This window comes from Asparagus officinalis, chromosome 8 (genome assembly GCF_001876935.1).
Source record: "Asparagus officinalis chromosome 8, Aspof.V1, whole genome shotgun sequence".
Classification (NCBI taxonomy): domain Eukaryota; kingdom Viridiplantae; phylum Streptophyta; class Magnoliopsida; order Asparagales; family Asparagaceae; genus Asparagus; species Asparagus officinalis.
This window is the reverse complement of record NC_033801.1, coordinates 18,659,799-18,683,666: the sequence shown is the minus strand read 5'-3', so window position 1 is coordinate 18,683,666 and position 23,868 is coordinate 18,659,799. Positions and strand designations below refer to the sequence as shown.

General features: G+C 37.6%; 1 protein-coding gene across 1 annotated transcript; it reads right to left on the bottom strand.

Moving 5' to 3' along the window:
- Nucleotides 2,779–5,764, bottom strand: LOC109822723 (IQ domain-containing protein IQM2-like). The gene is made up of 10 exons (XM_020388956.1): nt 5,541–5,764; nt 4,963–5,404; nt 4,756–4,870; nt 4,526–4,591; nt 4,338–4,426; nt 4,166–4,256; nt 3,938–4,084; nt 3,756–3,848; nt 3,553–3,654; nt 2,779–3,456 (listed from the first exon to the last, which is right to left on the bottom strand). The coding sequence occupies exons 2-10, from the start codon at nt 5,370–5,372 to the stop codon at nt 2,926–2,928; spliced, it is 1,644 nt and encodes a 547-aa protein (XP_020244545.1). The 5' UTR covers nt 5,373–5,404; nt 5,541–5,764; the 3' UTR covers nt 2,779–2,925.

The window sequence follows — 23,868 nt, the reverse complement described above, 5'->3', positions numbered from 1 at the left end:
AGGACCTAATTGGTCTCATTGATGTCATTAGAAGAGATTTATATGTAACAAGTTCTATTTTATCTTTAATTATTATGGATAGAGTTTTAAACAATTAAGAATTATTTAAAATTATAATGTATATGGCTAGTCTAATCCTATATATAGGGTTCATATGTGGCCTTATGAAACATAGAAGAACAAAAGAAAAATAAAAAAATTAAGAATCTATCTCTCAATATTGCTCCTTTTTGGTGACCGCTCTTCATCACAATCATGGACACAAATGTGACCTTCAAAGACGCATCCTCTAAGGCCACCTGATAGCCTGCTGCCTCCAAAACTCTAAATGAAATGATGTTCTTCTTCAACTGCGGAACGAATCTCACTTCATCTAACTCCCGAATCACCACGTCACACATCCTAATACGAACGATATTGATACCACCAATAGGGCATTCATGATCATTACCCATGAGTACGACATCCCCTCTTTCTAATTCCTCAAAGTTGGAAAATCAATCCCTCCTAGGACAAATATGGTAAGAAGCACCCGAATCTAACATCTACTCTGTAGATTCGACAACACAAACTAACGGTAGTATAGGGCACGAATAGCCCGAAGAATTCGAATCTGAATTGTCGCTACTAGTCTTGGCAACATTCATCTCTGAAGCTTGAATAGATTTTTCCTTATTCTTCCCGACTTGATCTGTCAACTTTGGGCATTCGACTTTTCAATGTTCATCTTCTTTACAAAAGACACACTGATTCTTACCAACTGCAACGTGTGCTCCTTTAGACTATGATCTCCTACTACAGTTTGGACTCTTTCCTCTTGCGACCAATGCCCCCGTTACTGTATCAATCGAAGTCTCATTATCCTTCTTCCGAAACTTATAATTCACAAGTGCAGCAGTGACCTCACTATACGAAAGAGATGACTTCCCATTAATAAGAGTAAGAACGAAGGTCTTATATTCTTCGTCGGGTAAGGAACTCAACAATAACAACGCATTGTCCTCATCTTCAATCATAATATCTACATTCGTCAAATCCGTAAGAAGCTTCGTGTAGTTGTTCATATGATCGCCAATGGAGGTTCTCTTCTTTAATTGGAAGCAATAAAGTCTCTTCTTCAAATGCAAGCGGTTTTCCACACTCTTTTTCAAATACTTACCGTCTAAGATCTCTCAAATCTTCTTTGCCGAAGTCTCATTGATCACATCATATTTCAAATCTTGTGTTAAACAAGACCTAATCATACCACACGCCGTTCGATGCATCTTCTTCTAAACCTTCTCCTCAATTTCGTTTGGTTTTCCATCCAACTCCAAAGTATCCTCCAAATTTTGCTCGTTGAGCGCATTCAAGACTTTACATCTCCAAAGACCAAAATTATTAGTACCGTTAAATTTCTTCATATCTATCTTCATAGAGTGAATATTCAAACTTTGAACCGTCTTTACGCCAGAAGTACTCTCCACAACTCATTCTTTCTCGGCCATCTTTCTCAAAGCACCAACAAATCAATGAGGAACAAATGAAGAATAGATCCAAACTAAAAAAGAGAGATTTTTATACGTCCAAGTGAAACCCTAATAAGATCCTCCGAAAGATCTCAACCCCACACGACAGAAATGATATCCACAATAGTAAAAATTCCACATTTATCACCAACTAAAACCCTAGACGAGCTTCCAAAGCGATCTACTCCTCCACCTAGCCCAAGCGTAGCTAAATATCTGATACCACTTGTTGTGCGTGACGACCAAACTGATGGGATACCAAGAACAAATACCAATGCTGAGAGAGAAGTCCAAACAATCCAAAATAACGGTACAAACACTATCAAACGAATTTTACATGGTTCGACAAGTTACCTATGTCCACGGGGCAAGAAGGGGATGAGTTTTCACTAATAGAGAAGAAGAGTACAAATAGAGATTACAAATCTACAAACTAATCTCTCACATAAAGCTCTCAATCTCTTAAACAAAACCCTAACCAATAGCTCCAGAAAACTCTCTTTTTCTGTGCTCCAAATATCTCCAATAATCAACTGCAGGATTCGGCGGTCGACCACGACAGTCGACCGCACCCAACTCCAGACTCTCGGGTTTGATTACATGGTTTGGCGGTCAACAGCGACGGTCGACCGCACCAAGCCCTAAATCATACCAGGATCTGTGCACGTATTCGGTCGACCGACCTAGCACCGCGGTCGACCGAACAACACCAAACTTGATCCCTGGTTTCCAAACCTGTTCTTTTCCAATTTCTTCGCCAATTCTACATGGTTGATGTGTCGCTAACGTGTCATAAATTTAACCTATCAACTATGATCTGCATATGTATGATCATATGTATGATGATTAGAGCTGTGATGACCTATCTTTCTCTAGCTCATATGCAAAGGATATATTAACAACCTTCTCATCAAAAGCTTTTACAGAATTTTCAAGAATTTACAAACTCTCCAGAAAATTTTAGAGTATTCCCAATCACAAAAAACTTAAATCGAGTGATCATTAACAAACAATGCATTCTACACCGAATACATGCAATCAACTCTCTAATTGCAGTCCAACACAAATTAGTAGTTTCCCCTTATCATATCTGCAATATGTTTTGTCACTAATCACCTCATTGAAAAGCTAAGAAAAATCTCACAATTTTAAGATATCTCCTCAAATCTGGAGTCATTTTGATTCTATGTCAATTACAAAAACTCTACAATTATGAACTAACAATGCATGTCAATCTAACATTGCACGTGTCACAAGATAAGTAGTTCAGTTCTAAAAGAACAAGTGTATATTAATCTCTATCAACCCAACAAAAAACGTTACAATTTGTGTTATGTATCTCTCTACAACATCTACAAAAAATTGAATGAATGAATCCTCCTCATCCTTAACCTGTACATACAAAGAACGTCTACTTCTACACAACTAGTTGTTTAAGGCAACTACTATGTGCACTTGCCCCCGAAATTGGGCTCCCTAAATTCAATTGAGCCACCGCCTCGCTTCTAGGAGACAAATTCACTTGCTCCAATGCTCGAAAACGAAGCTCTGAGGGTGAATCCCTCACACATCCAATCCTAGGTCCAGCTCCTGTACTCCATTTATAAGAAAGTTGTTTTCCTAACTGAACTGATAATGTTGGATTCCTGAATTTTCTTCGAAGACTGAGTTGGCTTGCGACCTGTGAATCTTCTGAATCATCCGAAACCTCCGTTGTCTCGTTCTTTGTTTCCTCCTCCTCTCCTTCGCTCTCCTCTGAGTCATCACTTGGTATTTTGTTATCTTGATCTCTTTCTTCCTCTTGGGATTTGGATTTATTGAATGAGTCGGAGAGCTGTAGCGTGTTAATTGTTGGCTCACTTTGCTCAGGGTTTGTTCTTAAGTCAAGTTCAGAGCGGGATGGTCTTAGCGAGCCATAGGTATCTTCTTCTCCTTCAACCGGACTTGTCTGTTTAAATTGAAGGATGTAATGAAATGAGTTAGCTTTCGAATCATTGTGTTCTCAAGGGTTGTAAGTAACAGCTTATGGAATAGTATTACTGACCTTAACATCAGCAAGATCGACGTTCTTTGACTGAAGATAGGCGACTAATTCTTGGAAGTTCTCTTCAGTTGGACGATAATGCCCACTGTGTGGCCATATAGCCTGCGAAGAAAAATACATGAATCATTAATAACAAATTCAAGGAATTGACATATCTTTGAATTTTTTTATAGAATTAATAATAAAAAATGCTCTATTTTTACCTTAAGAATCCCATTTTGTGCTTCTAATCTTCCAGCAGCTGATGTAGCTCCTCCAGCAAGAAAACTTGAGTGCTGAAATGTGCCTTTCTTCTTCTGCAATAAGCCCCATAACTATCATCGGTACTCTAAGTTTGTCGATCTTAAAGTATGTCAAAATTCTTATTGATATAGAAGAAATTTACCTGGCCAACATATAAGTTCTTCGATGTGCTAAGAACAAAGATCCACTTTGAGTTTGAAGATGTCTCAGTTGTGTCAAGAACCTCCCCACTTTTCTTGTACAATAATTTCCCATCTTCAACTATGACTTCATAGACCTCTCTTTCTTTCTATAACAAGAATATCTTCGAATTAGACCTAATCGATAAATTTCTATGTATGAAGAACTGTTAACAGATTGAGAGGCTTACTGGTCCTAAATACTTGATACACTGCTGTTGAAGCTTTGCTCTGGGGCATTTATCATCAAGGCTAACTTCTCTTCCTTCTCCAACATCGAGCCTAGAGATTCATACTAACTAGTTTAGAACAAATCAAACATGAACTTTAAATTTATTATATAAGGTGTGATTTGAAATTTACCAATAGAAGAAGGGTTGTTTGCTCTCACAACGCAACCAACGGTCATAATAAAAGTGTAGATTGTGACCATAACGATGACGAGGGTCAATCTATCCACAAAACATTAACAAAATGGACTTTAGCATCTCATTCAATGCTTAGAGTAACCCCATATACCATAAAAAAGTTCTGAAATTTGCAAGACTTACTGCCTCGAGCCAATGTTGCAAAGCTAGTTTTCGAGCCTTTTTATCCTTTGATAGGCCTTGTCCTACCTGTATATTAAAATTATGAAACCAAAATTACAACTAAAGTTTTTTTTTTTTGAGAGAGAAAGGATGGATTACCAAAATAGTAATCCAGCCAGCTAAATTACAACTAAAGTTCCTTTCATATAACACAATGAGACTATATTCTTCTTCATTGTAGAAGATCGTACCTTAGCAGCTCGAGATTTCGCCCTGGCCCATTTCGACAAAGCAGATTCAGGCTTCTCAACGTCAAAGAAAGACACTGAACTCCTCTTCAGCATAGCAAAATCTAGCAACTTCCACCTAAATTCACCATCAAAATTTACAAAATTAGCAATGACCTTCGGTCAACAATGCACAATAAGAGAAAAAAGAACTAGTTTTAATATTTATACCATCTTTGCTCAACAAGAACAGCACAATCTGCGAGCTGTCTCCTCGTCCGGAAACTCTTATAAACCTTCTGCAATTTCAGAGCAGCTTCATGCTTCGGGCTCCTCGGCTCACTAACCTTTTCAGGCGAACGAGCAAATCTACTAATCTTTGCTGGGCTTGGTTTGTTCATTCTTTCATCAATCTGAGATGTTTCCTTTTCGCTGTCTCTCTTATTGAAGCTCAGAGATCTCTTGATAAGGAGCTTGCCAGAGCCCCAAGCTTTGAGCTTTGACTCTCTGCCATTGAAACTGAGGGATCTAAGTGAGGACTTGATGTAGCCATTGCCAAAGCTAAGAGATTTCAATAGAGCATCAAGGCTCTCATCCAATGAATCAAAACCACAACTTGGGCAAGACAATGTCAACCCCATTTGTGATTTATGTTGAAGATAACTCCCTTTTCCTATATTATATAGAGAAATAAAATGGAAAATTTAATTTGTGGGTTTTGTTTAAAGACGATACGGTATCTAGATAACCATCACAAATGATCAAAACCCATGTCAAAGAAATCGTACAAATGAAGGAAAAGGGCTCACCTTCGCTTGTTTTCTTGAGATTATTGAATGGGTCAGGGGCCTTTTTGTGATGTTCTCTTTAACTATATAAAAAAGAAAGAGAAGGAGATCGAAAGAGAAGAGGGTTTGTTGTTCTGTTGGTGATGAAGAAACAATTGTGAATCTGAGGAGTTTAAATAGAGGGGAGGCTGAAGAGGACGGTGGAGCAGTCCCCATTTTTCCCAACCACGTGTTGCTGTTGAAGTTCAAAGCTCGATCAAAATTGCTGCAGTTACCCTCACACGGATTCTGAAATTTTATATATTTTTGGAGACAGTGTTTTTTTTTAAATTTTGGTTTCTGATTTAAGTTATGTAACCAAGTATTTTGTTCTGCTTTTGGTTAGGTATTATCTTTTTTTTCCCCCTTGAGGAAATTGTTGGGGAGTAAATGGAAAACAAACATTTCATGGGTCTAAATTAAGGTTAAGTTTGATTGTTTGTTAGTGTAGCTGCAGAGTAGTTTGACCTGTTGTTTGTTTGAGTAGCATGCATGCATGTAGATGACATTTTCTATGAAATTATATATTGTGAAAGTAAAATTAAATTCTTATTAGGTATTTGAAATGGGGGCGGGACGGGTGGGGGCCTGCGCCCGCACCCGGCCGGCAGTGGGGTGTAGCCCGGTCCGTGCAGAGCAGGCGACTTGGGGACGTGTGTAGGAGAGTAACGGGGATACAAGCAGTCATCCATTCGCACCAACTGGGGGTGAGACACCACCAGCTGGTTGAGAATACCGGCTATAATTGTTATGGTCTCATTATTGCAGAACTTTTCAAATTTTTAGACAAAATGCGTGTTTTTTTTTTAACTTTGGGCAATTTGGAATGTCAATTCTTTTCGTTGGTCAAGAATAACGCCTAGAGATCCTCTACATTATTTTTCACAGATAATATCAATAGACTCCATGAATTATATTATTTATTTAAATTATACAAAAAAAGCTAATTGGGGGATCCACCAAAATAAACCCAATACTCAGAAATAACTCTTTGGTTCATCCTACCTTTTCCTATTTCTAATTGAACCCTATTGAATTGGCAAAGTGCAGCTCTTTTTGGTCCAGCCTTCATTTTTAGCATAATCTTTTACGAGAATAAATGCATGAAGGTCTTATTTATGGACTGGATAAGATTCAACAGTCTTTAACTTTGAATATGAGAAGGGCTGAGAAAAATAAAGCAATATATAAAGGCAACACAGAGATAAGTGTTCAAATAAAATAACACTTCTATTATGATCGAAATTAGAAACTAGTTGATCGAAATTAGAAAGGATAAATAGACTTAGATAAACTGAACCCTAAAATGAATTGAGTGATATATACATTGTTAATTAATAGTTTGATTAATGGTTCATCAAATTGCGCTGCGTGCAAATTGGAGCAAAAGAGACTTGATGTCTAGTACTTTCAGATGTAATTTCAACACTGATGATTGAAAAAAGATAAACATGCTCACATAAAGCAAAAAAGAAAAATGAATTTTTAATGGACTATCTTTTTGTCTAATTAACACTTAAAACACCTTATGTTTTATCCTAGCTTGCACTTATATATTATTAATAGCACTTGTATATCTTGAAGTTTTAAAATTAACACATTAGTATTTTTTTTTTATACAAACTTGAGAATATTCCTTCGAATATTCCAATCTGACACATGGATTCTAATTTTAGAGCTTTGTTTATCGATTTTACTATTAAACTTATTCCATTCTATTTAAAGATATGATTGGGGCACGTTAAAATAGGATTATGGTAAATTTTATAGTTAACAATTGTTAAAGGTTAACATGTGTTAATGTGACAATATTATGACATTTGCCTAACATGTTAGAACGTAGTTCGTACAATATCTATTGTTTGAGTAATAAAAACTCTTATTTCTTACCGGTGATTATTTCTGATGATATATTTTAGGTATAAACAAGTACATGAAAGATATGAGGCGAAACGATGCAAAAAATCAACATTCATATTGAATTTAGCCATCACTCCTACGATGGTCATGAGGATACCATCGATGATCATGAGTCAATCAATAGACTACAATGTTAGGAATTTTAATGCCTAAATCCCTAATTGCAACAGAAACGCAGAATAGAAAAGTACACCAAGATTTAACGAGGTTCGGCAACTGCCTACGTCCTCGGGAGCCACACAGATAATTTCTTATTAATTAAACAAGAAATTACAATTTAGGAGCGTATCTCAAAACTGAGATTTCTCAGATAAACACTGTAGCTACAGTGTTAATAATCAAAGGGTATGAACCCCTTTCAATTCTCAACTTGAGAATAAATGATACCCCACAATTAAACCCTCTTTAATTCTCTCTCTCTCTCCTTTTAAATCCCCTCTCTCTCTCTCAAAATCGCGTTGAGAGCTGGAGAAAAATCGCCTCTGCGATTTTAGGGCAGCCGCCAATGGATTAGCGGAGGCGTTTAACAAGACGATCATCAAGATCTTGTCAAAGCTCGTGAAGACCAATAAACGAGACTGGGACGATAAACTCGGTGAAGCACTCTGGGCTTATCGCACCACCATACGCACGCCTACGGGAGCTACCCCGTATTCGCTGGTATACGGATGTGAAGCTGTGCTACCGCTGGAAATTCAGATTCCGTCCCTTCGGATCGCCCTCGCAACGGAGATGACGACGGAGGAACAACATCAGAAGCGTCTCGAAGAGCTCGAGAGGCTGGATGAAAAGCGTTTGGAGGCTCAACAACACATCGAGTTTTACCAAGCCAGGATGTCAAGGGCTTTTAACAAAAGAGTCCGACAGAGAAGCTTCAAGGAAGGAGATCTGGTCCTCGCTGCTCGCCGACCAATAATTCTCACCTCCAAGAAGAAAGGTAAATTCGAACCCAAATGGGAAGGACCGTTTGTAATAGACACAGTCTATTCAAACGGCGCATATCGCCTGATTACTCAAGAGGGCGCCAGGCAATTAATGCCAATAAATGGGAAGTTCCTGAAAAAGTACTATCCCTAGTACATTCAGGATAACTCATTTACCGGGAAGTTCCTCGAAGAATATTACACTTAATATTCTAGAGGATAACCCAAAATCATTGTCACCACCAAAATCCCTCACTGATCAATTTCAATTGACAGTGAGTCCACCAAAAATGTTTTTCTGGCCCTCTTGATTCTCTCCATGAGCAAGAGGTCCACTTTCAGTTCGGAGTCCCTTTTCGATAAACGAAAGAACTCCTTCCCTTTTTCTCTTTGGTTAAACCTTGTTCATGGTTATAACCGGAGTTGAAAATTCCACTTCGATAAACGAAGAACCCATTTTCAGTTTAGATAACTCATCCTATAAAAGGCAAGTTTATCTAAATTTTCCAGATTCTCGGAGTGGACACCCCACTTCTAGTTTCTTCTTCGCTGGAAATAGAATATAAAATTCTTCCTTTCCAGGATCAGGGAATAGAATATAAAATTCTTCCTTCCTTGTTTTCGGGTTCGCCTTCACCCTAAAAGAAGACCGGGAAATAGAATATAAAATTCTTCCTTTCCCGCACCAACCTTTTCTAAGAATCTATCAATCTAGGATTCATCCTAGGAAGTTTATCCCGAATCCTAAGCAGGGATAAGTCTGCGCCTAACACGCGCTGCCGGTTTAGTCTTTTTCCGCACAAAAAGACACCAGAGTCTGATTCTGGGGTATTTTATCCTGAAACCTAAGCAAGGATAAGTCTGCGCTTAACCTGCGCTGCCGGTTAGTTCTTAACCGTTAAAAAGAACACTCGTCCGCATATTCAACATTGCGGCAGGTTGTTATTAATAACACCAAAATCCATGCCTTACACGCATGGGGAATGTCATCCTGAATCCTAAGAAGGGATATGCCGACGCCTAACACGCGTCGCCGGTTTAGTCTTTTTCCGAACAAAAAGACACCAGAGTCCGATTCTGGGGTATTTTATCCCGAAGCCTAAGTAGGGATAAAGTCAACACCTAACACGTGTTGCCGGGTAGCCTATTCCCGTAACAATGGCGAAGTCTATGTATTCGACATCATAGCACGAAGTCTAAGGGAGTTCATTCCCTTAGCACAACGTTACATGCGGAACGGATTTAGACAATCCGCATGCTAGCCCGACTCAAACGGTAGTCGGTAAAGGCTAATCAAACCCGTTGAAGGCTGGGGGTTAGCCAAAAATCCTAAAGTCAACACCTAACACGTGTCGCCGGGTAGCCTATTCCCGTAACAATGGCGAAGTCTATGTATTCGACATCATAGCACGAAGTCTAAGAGAATTCATTCTCTTAGCACAACGTTACATGCGAACGGAGTTAGACAATCCGCATGCTAGCCCGACTCAAACGGTAGTCGGTAAAGGCTAATCAAACCCGTTGAAGGCTGGGGGTTAGCCAAAAATCCTAAAGTCAACACCTAACACGTGTCGCCGGGTAGCCTATTCCCGTAACAATGGCGAAGTCTATGTATTCGACATCATAGCACGAAGTCTAAGGGAGTTCATTCCCTTAGCACAACGTTACATGCGGAACGGATTCCGACAATCCGCATGCTAGCCCGACTCAAACGGTAGTCGGTAAAGGCTAATCAAACCCGTTGAAGGCTGGGGGTTTGCCAAAAATTCCATGAGTATTATGGTCAATCATTTCAAACGAAGTGAGGAATCATAATAAAGATAAAGATAAATCAGTTCCATTAAAGAGAATCAAATGTCAAGGTTTTCAGCAAATAAAATCATACATCAAGCCCATGGCTAAGAACCTGCTGACTGAATTCAGACAGCTTCTCATCATAAGAGCGTCTAAGCTCCTCCTGCAACTCAGCTCTGACAGACTCTTCGTTCGCGGCTAAAGTCCTCACAGCAACCTCCTCTGTCTCAGCCAGTGTCTGCTTCAAGGACTTCAGCTCATCAGATAAAGCAGCATGTGCTTGCTGATTTTGCATCTTTGCGTCTTCCTTCTCACGGAGTTCTCGTCGGAGCTGATCTATCTGAGAATCAAGCTCCTCAAGGGAAGATGATCTAGTGGCAAGATCAGCCTCAACTCGATCTATGCGGCCCCGCTGCACCTGAATCTCGAGCTCGGCAACCATCCGAGTACTGCGCCATGTCTGTAAGCGAGCATCCAACTCGGCAGCAACGAATGAAGAGGCACCTGTATCCCGGAGCTCATGAAACATCTGAAGCTCACGCTCTAAGCGATCAAGGTCATCAACCATAGCCGTCGCCAGATCCGGACATCCTATGTCCCTAATCAAATTTATCTTGGAATCGAGGTAGGGCTTAAATTGGCGAAGAGAAAGTCCGTCGTGGAGGAGTTTGCCAATTATAGCAGTCAGGGAGGAGAAATAAGAGCGGACTTCTACGCTGATGATGATCTTCTCAGGGTCATTCCCCGATAACAACTCCTTAACGAGGACATGAAGCTGAGAAGGAAGCCCTACACAAAGAAGAGAAATTCGTCAAAAGCCTCAATAAGGAAATGAATGGCTTTGCTCAGTTAATTAAATTATACCTCCTCCCCCTCGAGTCACTGGGGGTGGTGGAGATGTAAGGACTGTAGCTGCATCGACTGGTGGAGTTGGTCGTACAGCCGGCTCAACAGGGTCAGCCTCAACAAAAGCCCCTGTTAGGCACAAAACAGAAACGTCATATTATAGTTGCATTAGTCAAGGAATTGGCTAGTCCTATAGTTAGCTTGAGAAGAGGCACGCACCTTCAAAATAACCGTTCCCGGGAGTCTGAGGGAGTACAGACTCAGGAAACATATCCTGAGGCGGCTGGCCATCGATCTGAGGAGAGTCATACATGAAGCTGAACATAGAAGTGTCCATAGGCAGGCCCTCCCCATCGAAGTCATCAATCGAAAAATCTGACATAAAAAGATATAAGGGAAGAGGAAGGAAACTATGGCCAATAGAGACAAGTTACCTCTTGAAGATGTACCTGGAATCACCGAACTGGGTCCTTCATTGACAGACTCCCCAACATGGGCGGTCTCTGCAGGCTTTTCTACCTGGGGCGGTGAGTCAGGCTCACCAGGAGATGCACAATCATCAGGACTCATCTCGCCTTCCTCACGATATCCTGCATAGGATGGGAAAGCATGAGCCAGAAGTTCTAAACGATCAAGAAAATGATCTATAGAATAGACGTTACCTCCGTCACTAACAGGATCCTCATCAGCCAAGTCCATCTCAGATGCTCGTGAATTTGCAGGCGGCTTGTGGGCTAATCTTTTCCGCCTATCAGCACGGACAGCAATCGAAGGTCTTACCCGGGTAAAAGGACGGAATTCGTCGTCACTATTGGGCGCTGTCCCTGAAATATCAAATAGTGGTCAGGAATAGCAACTTGGAAATGCAGAGAAAAAGAAAAAATAGGTGACTAACCTTGCTCCAAATCTGCCTCGTAGTCTTCAGGGTCTCCGCCTGAGGCCTCTCCAGCAGAACTAAAGGCCCTGTGACCTTCTGCATCAAGTCGGCGGGTCTTGCCCTGAGCCCTCTGTGATCGAGCACCGTCCTGGATAACACGAGAATCAAGCTGAGAGGCTTGCTTCACAGGGACAGTCTTATTAGCTGCTAGCAACCACTTGCAGCTCAGGAAAGTGAGGTTCAACTGTCGCTCAGTACCTGGGAGACTGAACCTAGCTCCAGTGCAACCAGTCACGGTCCACAACCATGCACGAAGACCGTCCACCAAACCTCCATGAGCCCGAAGCTGCTGGCGTGGGTTCCCAACATAAAGCTGGTCATAACCGAACTGGCGGGCGAATCGGCAAGGTAGATACGGCTCTATGAAGCACTGATTCCCCACCCGGAAAGTCAGGTAACCCGGCCTAATGTTCACTAGCCAATTAAAGCAGCCCATATCCAGATAAGTCCTATACTCCCTCGGCTTCTCCTCATCAACCAAACATTCGCCGTACCGGCTGGAGAACTATGGAAAGCAAGTGGAGAATGCCCAGCACTTGTGGACTTGTAGCTGACGCCTGATATCGGGGAATCCTCGGCCCTCCCACTCACCATTCTCAAGCAACTGTAGAAAGGGGACAGACTGATCTATGGCATTCGGTATTGACATCACATCGGAACGATGAAGAACAAACCAAGCCATCAAATAAATATATGGGAGCTCTACCTTAATGGTAGGAATCTGAGTCGGGGGGGGCGCTGCCGAAGATAGCCTGGACCTCACCTGTGGCTTCGCCTCGTCGACATCGAGCTCGTCGGAGCTCCTCGCCGGTGCAGAGGTTGGTATCCACCCCCAAATTAACATACAATGCACAATCGGATAAAAACAGAAATAAGAATCAAAATCATCGATGGTACAACCATCAATGGATTACAGGGAATGGTTAGTTATACCATCGATGGACTACAATGCACTTTCGATGGTAACCATCAATGGTGCACATGGGACCATCTATTGTCGTGTTTAGCCATCAAACATATTTTGGTAGATTTGATATTTTAATCTCAATCGTTCATCGACCCTTTCATCTCCAACTTCTACTATGATTCTTATATCTCTTCCCTTTATTATAAAAAACTACATAAGATAGGAAAGAAAATGAGAAAAATTTTATTCTAGAGTTTGTGTGAAGTTGATTTGTGATTCAATACCCGGAGCATCGTTCAAACTCTTTCTTGTTGTGCTCAGCATCTTCGAATCGTTTCACTAAGGAGAGTTGCCCTTGGATTTAACATCGTAACAGTTTCTTCATCGAGCTTCACTTTAATTCTTTCAAAGAACAGTTTGCTTAAAAAGGACTGTAAGATCTATTTGTCTTGCGCTTAAATTATTTTAGTTGGTTTGTTTTATCTTATTTTGCGGTGTACTCAAGCTTGTGATAATTGAAGATTGGGACTAGCTAGGGCTAAGTGTTACTCATTTGTGAGGAGTTAGGTTAGAAGTCTGGTTTCGGATAGATTTCAGGGTGCGGTCTTTGTAAGCCTACTAAATCAGATTGTGGTTCAAATGAACTCTAGTCATAGTGACGAAGCCTCTTCATTTTTTGTTTGGTTTTTCGCTTTTATTTTGATATTATTTCTGTTGTAAATTCTGTGTTTTAAAAGCTGTAGCAAACCTATTCACCCCCCTGCATCTCAGTTCCATTGTAACAGAAATGCTAAAGTGTCAAGTTAAAAAATTCCAGAGTATGTAAGTGCTACGGAAAACGAGTTAGGTATATAACTGGGTGGGGTGGGAGGTGGGGTGGGGGTAACTACAAGGTATTTAAGTGCAAAATAGTCAATTTGTTTCTTGTTACTAGTGAAACTAAGAAAATAATATATGCCCTACTCATAGTGCATCCGCAAACATGATTGATGATGTTAAATTAGTTCTCCTACGTCACTCTCTCATTCTCATGGATAAGCCTCATGAATAGTTTGTAAAAGTATATAATTTTGAAAAAAAAAATGTATGAAATCAACAAAACGTATTGAACAAATATTCTGTCGTGTGTTATCTCATGTTCCAATACTACAATGACCAAATCAACTATAATCTTGGACAAATTCCGTCCTTCAAATTTTCTTCTTGATTTCTACGGAGGAGAACCCACGTATATATATCTACTAATCTAGCGAGTCCTAATGTGACATTGTCCACTTCCAACAAATACAAATCAAACATCAACTTTTGCATGAATAATCTACAGTCAAAAAATTAATTTTAAATCATGCTCCTCAAATAAACCACCACAACAAGACTTAATCTCCGAACTTCTTCGCCAAGGCGCGCGAAAACATAAGCAATCTTATCTTTGTTTGAAATCCTTTTACTTTAGCAATAAGTTAGGGTTTGATGAAACATATTAATTGTCAAAATTTCTATTGGAGATGTTACTTTCATCGGAACCTCGAGGGACCTTAAAAAAAATTGACGGTGAAATTCTCATGACCTTATGATGTCAATGCACACGAGAGATGAGGGGTGACAAGTTTAGGGGAAAACGATACAAGCGCGTTCAGACTTTTATTGAATATGTAGACTTTTGGAAATCGAATGTAACTGAATTAATTAAATGAAGGGGAGAGAGAGAGAGAGAGGGAGAGGGAGGGAGAGAGAGAGAGAGAGAGAGGGGTTGAAGTGCCGACTTTGACTTGTGTGCGTTCACAAGAGTAAACTGATAAGATTCTATATAGATTTATTACAGTTGATCTTGCTCAGTTTTTTTGAATTGAGCTAATCAATTGTGGCTTTTTTTTTTTAAGTTTGACGCTTTACTTTTGGGACAGCTGGCAGGGAGAGAGATGACCTGTTCAAATTAAATTAATAGTGTATAAGGTCAAACTTGTATTCTCCCTTCTTAGGGCTCGTTTGGTACGCGGGAATGAGTGAGATGAAATGCAATTCTAACTCTTTTTTCCCACGTACCAAACACGATGTATTTTTAGATGTTAGAATAGAAATTCCCACTTCTTATCAATTCCCACTTTATGTAGGAATTATCATTCCCAACCATTTAACAAGGAATTGATATTCCCACTTAAGTGAGAATAAAAATAATCAAATAAATTCCAATTATACCCTCCTTAAAAGATACAAATAGATATAAATTCCCATATAAAAATTATATAAAAAATTAACTTATCTTAAGCTACTAGTACAAATAAATAAATAAATATAAGCATGAATATAACTTGCCCAGTCCCAATATACAAACATCATTCCTAAGTAAATTTATATCAGTGATGTTGCCATAGTTCCAATAAATATATTGTGATATTATTGTTTAATAAATCTCTGATATCGTTCATTCGTTCCTAAGAAGTATATTAACGTGGACCTTGCCTTAGTTCCAATATCTTTTAATAAACTAGATATACTTTGGAGTGACAAACTAGTTTATCATTTTGCAATTTCAAAACTTAATATTTTGATACTTTGATGGTTGTCCAATTATTTTGCTCGTACTATTTTATGGATATTTTGATTAGAATTTGGATATTTCTAATATTTTGTCGAATGTGATAGTTTATGCATATAAATTTTTAAACTATAGATACTATCGTTTATATTAATTTTGACATATGGATGATAAATTGCACTTTTTTCCCTTTATTTTTCCCCCCGAACATGAAATCTCAAAATTTCTTTTATCAGGAAATGTTGTGAAGAGTGCCCAATTATATGAAATATCTCTTATAAGACATTCTTCTCTTCACTAACGCACAATGAAGTTAGTAACATTAGCTGCTCGTACAAATAATAGACATGTAGCGCTAGAAGTTAGAAAAGTAAAATTATAATTATTTATAATTAAAAATAATTTCTATGAAAATTATTTTTCAATTTGTAAGCCAAAAGTCCGAAATTGTTGCCGAAACGGTGTGCCAAAATATAACTATTACATGAAATTTTATTTCTCTAAGGAAAAAATATCATTTCTATAAAACTTATTTTTCTAAAATATATATTATTTAGTCATTTTTAAAATATTTTTAATTTTTTTAAATTTTGTGTTTCGGTAAGAGCGTTATTAGAAAACTAAATTTTATTCTCACTTGTGAACAAATGATACCAAACGTGAGAATAAGAATAAGATTGTCATTCCTGTTTCATTATCTAAAAGCGTCCAAGCATGAGAATGAGACTGTGCATTCCATTCCCACATCTATTCCATTCCATTCCTAGCTTCTTTCCATTCCCACTTGCCTCCATTCTCACGTACCAAACGAAGCGTTAGGGCTTAATTTTACCGAAACACCCGGTAGTTTTCCCTACTTTTCACTTATCATCCTTAGTTGTTTTTGGTAGTATATACCTTATATTTTTTTAAATTTGGAGTTTAATATCCTCAGTTATGCAAATATAATAATTTTCCTTCAATACGACATTCACACAATAATTTTAGAATATTTTTACACTTAATAATTGTTAAATATGTTAAACCTATCAAAATTCTATTTTAAAATGAAATTATGATAGTTTTGACAAAAACTTTAACAAAAATTAAGTGTTGAAAAGTTTTAAAATTGGCATGCGGGAGTCGCATGAGAATTCATAGAATTTTTTTTTGGCGTTTACATAATTGAGAATATTTAAGTGCAAATTAAAAAAAAATTAGGGTACGTTGCTACAAAAAACAAGTGAGGATATATGTGTAAGCGCAAAGTAGGGAAGTCATAGGGTATTTAAGTGCAATTTAAGCTATTTTATTTTCTCTTCTTTCGATAGTTACAAGTATATTTGTGTTAATTTGGTTGTATTACGAACATATTTATTTGAAACTATGAGCCATAAAGCAATATCATGAAAATTAGTAGTATTATTATAAGGCTAAATACCCATATTGGTATTTTAATTCAACCCCATTTGCCAACAAGGTATTTTAATTAGGAAATTCGGCGATAAGACATTTTAATTGAATAAAATTACCATTTAGATCCTTTTTTCTCGTCGGCGGCCACTTTTCCGGCGAGAACTCATCACGTGCGTTGCACGTGGGGGCTTAATCTGTGTTTAAGATGCTGATGTGGCTCTGTTTTCTGACGTGGCAGGAATAACCCCAGATCGCATTCAACTCCAAACAAAACCCAACAAACTAGCTTCAGTCTCAAATCAACAAAGAAGATGAATAGCTCACTATAGAGTATCGGGAGGGCCGATGATGGTAACGCTCCACTCGAAGATGCTGCTGTCATCGACGAGGCCAGCAGAGAATCCATCCACAGGCGACTTGATAAGATCTGATCGGAAAAAAAAGTTCAAATTTTTTGGGTGAAGAATTGGATTGAGAGAAATCGCAGGGATCGAATCGATCTGTACCTTTGAGTTGCTTGTGGAGGAGCAGGCTCGCTTGGCTTGGAGCGGCCATTGATGAGAAAGAGAGGAGAAGGGAGACCGCTGTTTGACCCTTATAAAAGGAGAGAAGTTTTTAGAGGGTTATTCTCCTTGCCACGTCAGAAAATAGAGTCACATCAGCATCTTAAACACAGATTAAGCCCCCACGTGCAACGCACGTGATGAGTTTTCGCCGGAAAAGTGGCTGCCGACGAGAAAAATGACCTAAATGGTAATTTTATTCAATTAAAATGTCTTATCGCCGAATTTCCTAATTAAAATACCTTGTTGGCAAATGGGGTTGAATTAAAATACCAATATGGGTATTTAGCCATTATTATAAGGTCTAAAACTTAGATGGATTTTCACAGAGGCAAACTACATTTTCCCCTAACAGTTAAAGAGTTGCGCATTTTTGTAGTGAGATGTTTTCCCCCTAAATTAATTATATTACTTTACTTTTTTGTCATTTTCCCCGTACCATAACAACCTTGTTAACCACACAACAAGACTCGAGGGCGACTTACTCGTTTTAGCGTTAATCGATAAGTATTGACTTCACAAGCAAAAGGCGATCTATGTTAAATTTCATCAAAATTCATACTCATTTATTATAGACGAATTAGTCAACATCCCAACTTCAATTTTTGTCATTTTCCCATCTGCATGCATTTGTGTTCTATATCTAATCTGTTAGAATATAAAAATATAGCTCTCAATCTTCACTGTAACTTTAAAGTTTTGATGTAATGATTAGAGAAGCTTTAATTAACCAACAATACAGATGTTATTATCTGCATATTATAGATACATTTTATTTAGGTAAAACAATTTAGATGTTATTTTTTTCATTCCAATTCACAGGGTTTATTTGCAAAACTCAAAAACTTATATAGGGATTTTCTGCAATTCCAAAAAGTTATTGAGATGTAGTATGATTTCAAAAGTTAATAGCAGTTTATTGCAAAAAAGTTAACAGATTTTAGGGGTTCACTGTAATTTACCCTTTTATATCCAGAGATCAAAAAATGTGAAGTCAGGTGTATTGTGCCGGTGAAACAAAATTGCTGTTTTCTTATTGTCGGCTTCTGGGATAATACCGAGAATACAAACAATTTTTATTGTCAATTTGGTCAAGGATTTTTTTTTTTTTTTTTTGGTAGTTCATGTTAGCGTGTGCTGAGAGGTGAAATTCCCTAGACTACGATCGATGTCAATATTTCAAGGGACACGAAGGTTGACAAGAGCAGGAAAAAATCCCAAGCGCGTCCATGGGAAGAAAAGAGCGCAACAATTCAATCAATAAATGAAAGATGCATGCTATTGCTATAGAGAGATATAGAGGAGACCTACTCACTAGAGTGAATATATTTTTTTTTAATTTAATAACTAGTGTGCATTAACACGAGTAAACAAGAGATCTCCAAGAATTATAAAATTTTTATTACGCTTTGACTGTGATCATCATTTTGAATAACTTGTCGAATTCTAGTTCTAGGTAATGACCTAAGCTAAAGCCTAGAGCGGTCTTGGTTTCTTGGATGTCACGCACCCTTTTTTGAAGAATGCTGGTATTCTTTGGCTACATAAATCCACGGTAATATTCTTTGACTAGGTAAAATAGTATTGAAGTGTTTGTTATCGCAGGACAAATAGTATTAAAATTGTTTGACATTATTTTTTTAAGGTTAAAATAGGGCAAGAAGTCCTATTAAAATTATATTACAAACTGTAGGAAGAAGAACATAAAAGTTAGATATCACAGTGTGATTTCAATGGAAGTCGACTAATTGGAAGAGGAGTAGATAGGACTGTCCAAATGGGCTTTGGGCCCGGACCCAGCCTGCTGTTTGGCCTGGACCCGGCCACGCCCAAACCAGATCCGGGCCTGTAAGGCCCGAAAAATCCGGGTTGGTCGGGCTCTAGGCTCGGGTCCGGACCGAGTTGGTGAAGCCCGACTCGGGCCGGCGCGAGACCGATTTTTAATTATAGTATCATTATATAATTTATATATATAATCTATAGTATTGATATAGTCATAGATGTAACTTATATATATATATATATATATATATAGTTATATATATATATATAGTATATATATATATATTATATAATATATTTATATATACAGTGTATATTGATATAATGTATACTTATATATATTTTCTTAGCATATATATTTCTAATGTATACTAATATTATAATTATAGTATGATATAGTCATAAATGTACACACACACACACACACCACACAGACACACACACACACACAATATATTTATTAATATATAATATATATATATATATATATAGTATATATAGTATACTATAATATATAGAATATTGGGTATGTTGGTACCAGCATAAATTTTGTGCTTTCGGTAGTGATGTGTTACATCCTGCATCCACGTCCACTACCCATGTGTAATTGTTCCCACATTTGAACTGAGTGTGCGATTGAGGATTTCGTAACGATCACTACAAGCCAATACACTTTTATGTGCTTTGGTACCAAGTCCATATCTATATTTATATATATATAATATATATATATTGATATATATTATAGTATATATATATATTTATATGATATATACTTGTATATATATATATATATATTTCTAATGTATACTATATATAATTATAGTATGATATGGTCATTACTGTAAAATTATATATACTTACATATAATATATAGCTATATACTAATATGTAAGCATATACTAATATGTAAGCATATACTAATACATACTTATATAAATATAATAAGATGAATATAATTTTTTAAATAGTTTTTTTGCCAAAAAATTAAAAAATCAAAAAAAAATACAAAAAAAAGAAAATCTAGGTTGGTCCGGACCCGGAATCCGACCCGGTCCGTTTGGACAGCCCTAGGAGTAGAACAATTTCGACACTCTTCACTAACAACCTATCTAATAGAAAGCACCCTATGAAATCAACAAACTATACATGAGGAAATAAAAGTATGAAGATGTTGACAACCTGACATCAAAATAGAAAACAACTTGTTTGTCCAAAATTAAGAACATCAATAGCAGCCAAAATCCGATGGATCCTCTACTGCTTAATTACTATCCATACTGGAAGATATGAACTCTGAAATTTCCTTCTCTTTGATAATCTCCTTCAGCTTCGCCCTCTTCTTGTTTGTAGAGAGACTTGTTCAAAAAATGAGAAAGTGAGCCACACTTGATGTCATCTTCTTTGCTTGAGGAACATCTCCAGCAAAACTCAAATTGTTTCGAGCCCGCCAAATGCACCAGCAGATAGTCATAAAACAAATGCTCCAAAATTTCCAAACCTTAGAATCAATGTTAGCATTAGTGCATGAAAAAAGGCACTGCCTAATATCTGTAGGCAAAGTGAGCTTTGACAGCGTTTTATATACGACTATCAACAGGATAAAAGATTTAATTAGCTGTATATTTTTAGAAATCAAGCAAAGTAAAATATCATGTCTGATCTTCACAAGTTAGGCTAATCCATCGAAAAAATATAAGTTATAACTCAATAATCTTTCCAAGAAATAAAACGCAATTTACTGTGCCTCTGGTGAAACGCTTTGATGCATCTTTTTTCCTCTTTTGTCTAATAAAATGATAATTTTTTCTTCCTTTATAAAAGTATTACCCTTTAATCTTAATCATGTTTTCATAGTTTCCCTATAAAATGAAAGATATTTTAAGACGGTATGAAAGAAATCTAAATTTAAATCATTTGATACACATTTAAAGAATATTTTTGTCAGGAAAAAAAAACTAATATGGTTGAATCTGGTTGGGAAGAAGATATGATGATCCTCTCCAATTATGTGGCAATCAGAGATGGCCCAGTTATCCTAATCTCAACTATATATTCCAAATTTAATGGTTAAGATGTGGCCACATAATATTCCACTATTATCGTGAAAGCACTAATTTTTTTTTGAAAATCCAATGCAGCTTCGTCTCCTTTGAAATAGAAATTGAGGGTAAATATTAGGGTAATTTGATTGGATCCTCTCCAATTACCACCTAATTAGAGAGGATCTGAATCCGAAGAGTTCATAAAAACTCATTGTATTGTCACTAAAGAAGCTTTCCAATCTAATTCTAACAAATATACATCCAACGTTTTTTAAAAAGAAAATCAATAATTTGAGGTATATAAGGCGGGTGCTGTTCATGCATACGTACGTGTATATTATATATATATCAGATCAGTAGACACCAATATCTAAATTAGATTGCTCTGTTGGAATACTTATTAAACAAATGAAACACACAGAGTTTAAGCTCCTAATTACAGTTAACAATGAACTTGGGATGCTTCCCTCGGACTAGAAAACCATTAATTAAAAGTTAAACAAATAAATTAGCAGAGTACTTGTCATCACAAAGATCAAATTCTTTCTAAAATTCAGGAACTTAGAAAATGTGCTATGTACATTTTTAACTAAAAGCTATACGTACTCTCCCACAGCCACGAGACCGAAAGTGTCGCTCATGAATAAAATTATATTTATATTTTTAACTAAAAGCTATACACTTAAACAACCTTTAAGCACGTTTACTTAGAGAAAATCGAGACTTGATTTAATTTTTAAGCCATTTCAAATCTCAGTATTCTCAAAATAGAGAAAATTACACTGTCAACTGAGCTTATCTGGGAATTCAGATCCACTTCACGGTAATAAATAATGAAGTTTATAGAGATATTAAAATCATTTATAAAATCTTCAGGGAGCAATTTATTCTTTTTTTTTAAATTTGCGAAGACGTTGTTGAACTTTCCACAAGCCATCTAAATATTATTTTATGCATTTGTTCTTCCTTTACATGTCATTGTTGAACCCATAATTAATAGATAGTTCGTCAATTTTTCATCTAATTATTGTTTTAGATTCAATTGGGTTGCCTATTTGACAAATGACTTTTAGTATTTAGTTTATAGACGAATATGATTTAACTAGATGTATATTCGATTTTTTTTGTTTATCAGTGTTAGTCTAAGTGTGTAGATCCAAAACTGAATAAAAAAGACGAAGAAATCAGTCCAGTCGCTGGCCGGTCAACCGACGGAGGAGGTCAGAGCGACCGCGGTGCCTGTAGGAAACTGAGAAGAAATTGACACTCTGATCGGTCGACCGACATGAGGAGTCCGGTCGACCGAAAATGTGCACAAGCAGACCCTGTAAATTGACACTTTGGTCGGTCGACCGAAGTCATTGGTCCGGTCGACTGATGTCGGGTTTTTTAGTTTCCTGATACGTTTAGGATTCTATTTTGGGCTGGGATCCTATATATATACGTAAAAGTTTTTAGGGTTTGTAGAACACGTAAAAAGGAGAGTTTTGAGAGGATTCTTTCAGAGAGATCTCAGAGAGATAAAAACCTATTTGTGGGTATTATAATCTTCTTCAATTAATCAAAGAATTATGTGGTGTGGCTTCTGAGGACATAGACACGTTGCCGAACATCGTTAAATCGGGTGTGTTCTTTCTTGTTTACTTTCCTGCAAGTTTTATCTTTTATTTGCGGTGATTTTCCTACTTTCCTACTCTCAAACACAAGGTCCGGAAGGGCACATATTCGATTTGATTATTTTGAATCCCCAACAACTGGTATCAGAGCTTCATTCAGAAGGTTTGTGTGAGAGCCATGGCAGAGGAAAGCAAATCTAAGATCGAGAAATTTGACGGCTCAGACTTTACCTACTGGAAGTCGCAGATGGAGGATTATCTGTATCAGAAGGATTTGTACCGTCCACTGATGGGCAAAGCTAAAGGAAATAAGAAAGATGAATCAGATGAGGAGTGGGAGATACTAGATAGGAAGGCTCTAGAGCAAATCCGATTGTCGCTCGCCAAGACAGTCGCACACAATATATGAAAGGAGAAGACGACGATGGGGCTTATGGAAGCGCTCGCAAAGATGTACGAGCAACTGTCAGCCGCAAACAAGATGCATCTCGTCAAAACACTCTTCAACCTCAAGATGGCAGAAGGACGTTCCTTCAGGATGCACCTCAGCGAGTTCAACACAAGTTTTGATCAACTTATCTATGTAGACATCATGTTTGATGGCGAAGTACAGACCCTATTGATTCTATCACAGTTGCCGGATAGTTAGGTAGGTTGTGTGACTGTAATTAGCAATTCGACAAGGAAGGAAAAATTTTGACAAATGACTTTTAGTATTTAGTTTATAGACGAATATGATTTAACTAGATGTATATTCGATTTTTTTTGTTTATCAGTGTTAGTCTAAGTGTGTAGATCCAAAACTGAATAAAAAAGACGAAGAAATCAGTCCAGTCGCTGGCCGGTCAACCGACGGAGGAGGTCAGAGCGACCGCGGTGCCTGTAGGAAACTGAGAAGAAATTGACACTCTGATCGGTCGACCGACATGAGGAGTCCGGTCGACCGAAAATGTGCACAAGCAGACCCTGTAAATTGACACTTTGGTCGGTCGACCGAAGTCATTGGTCCGGTCGACTGATGTCGGGTTTTTTAGTTTCCTGATACG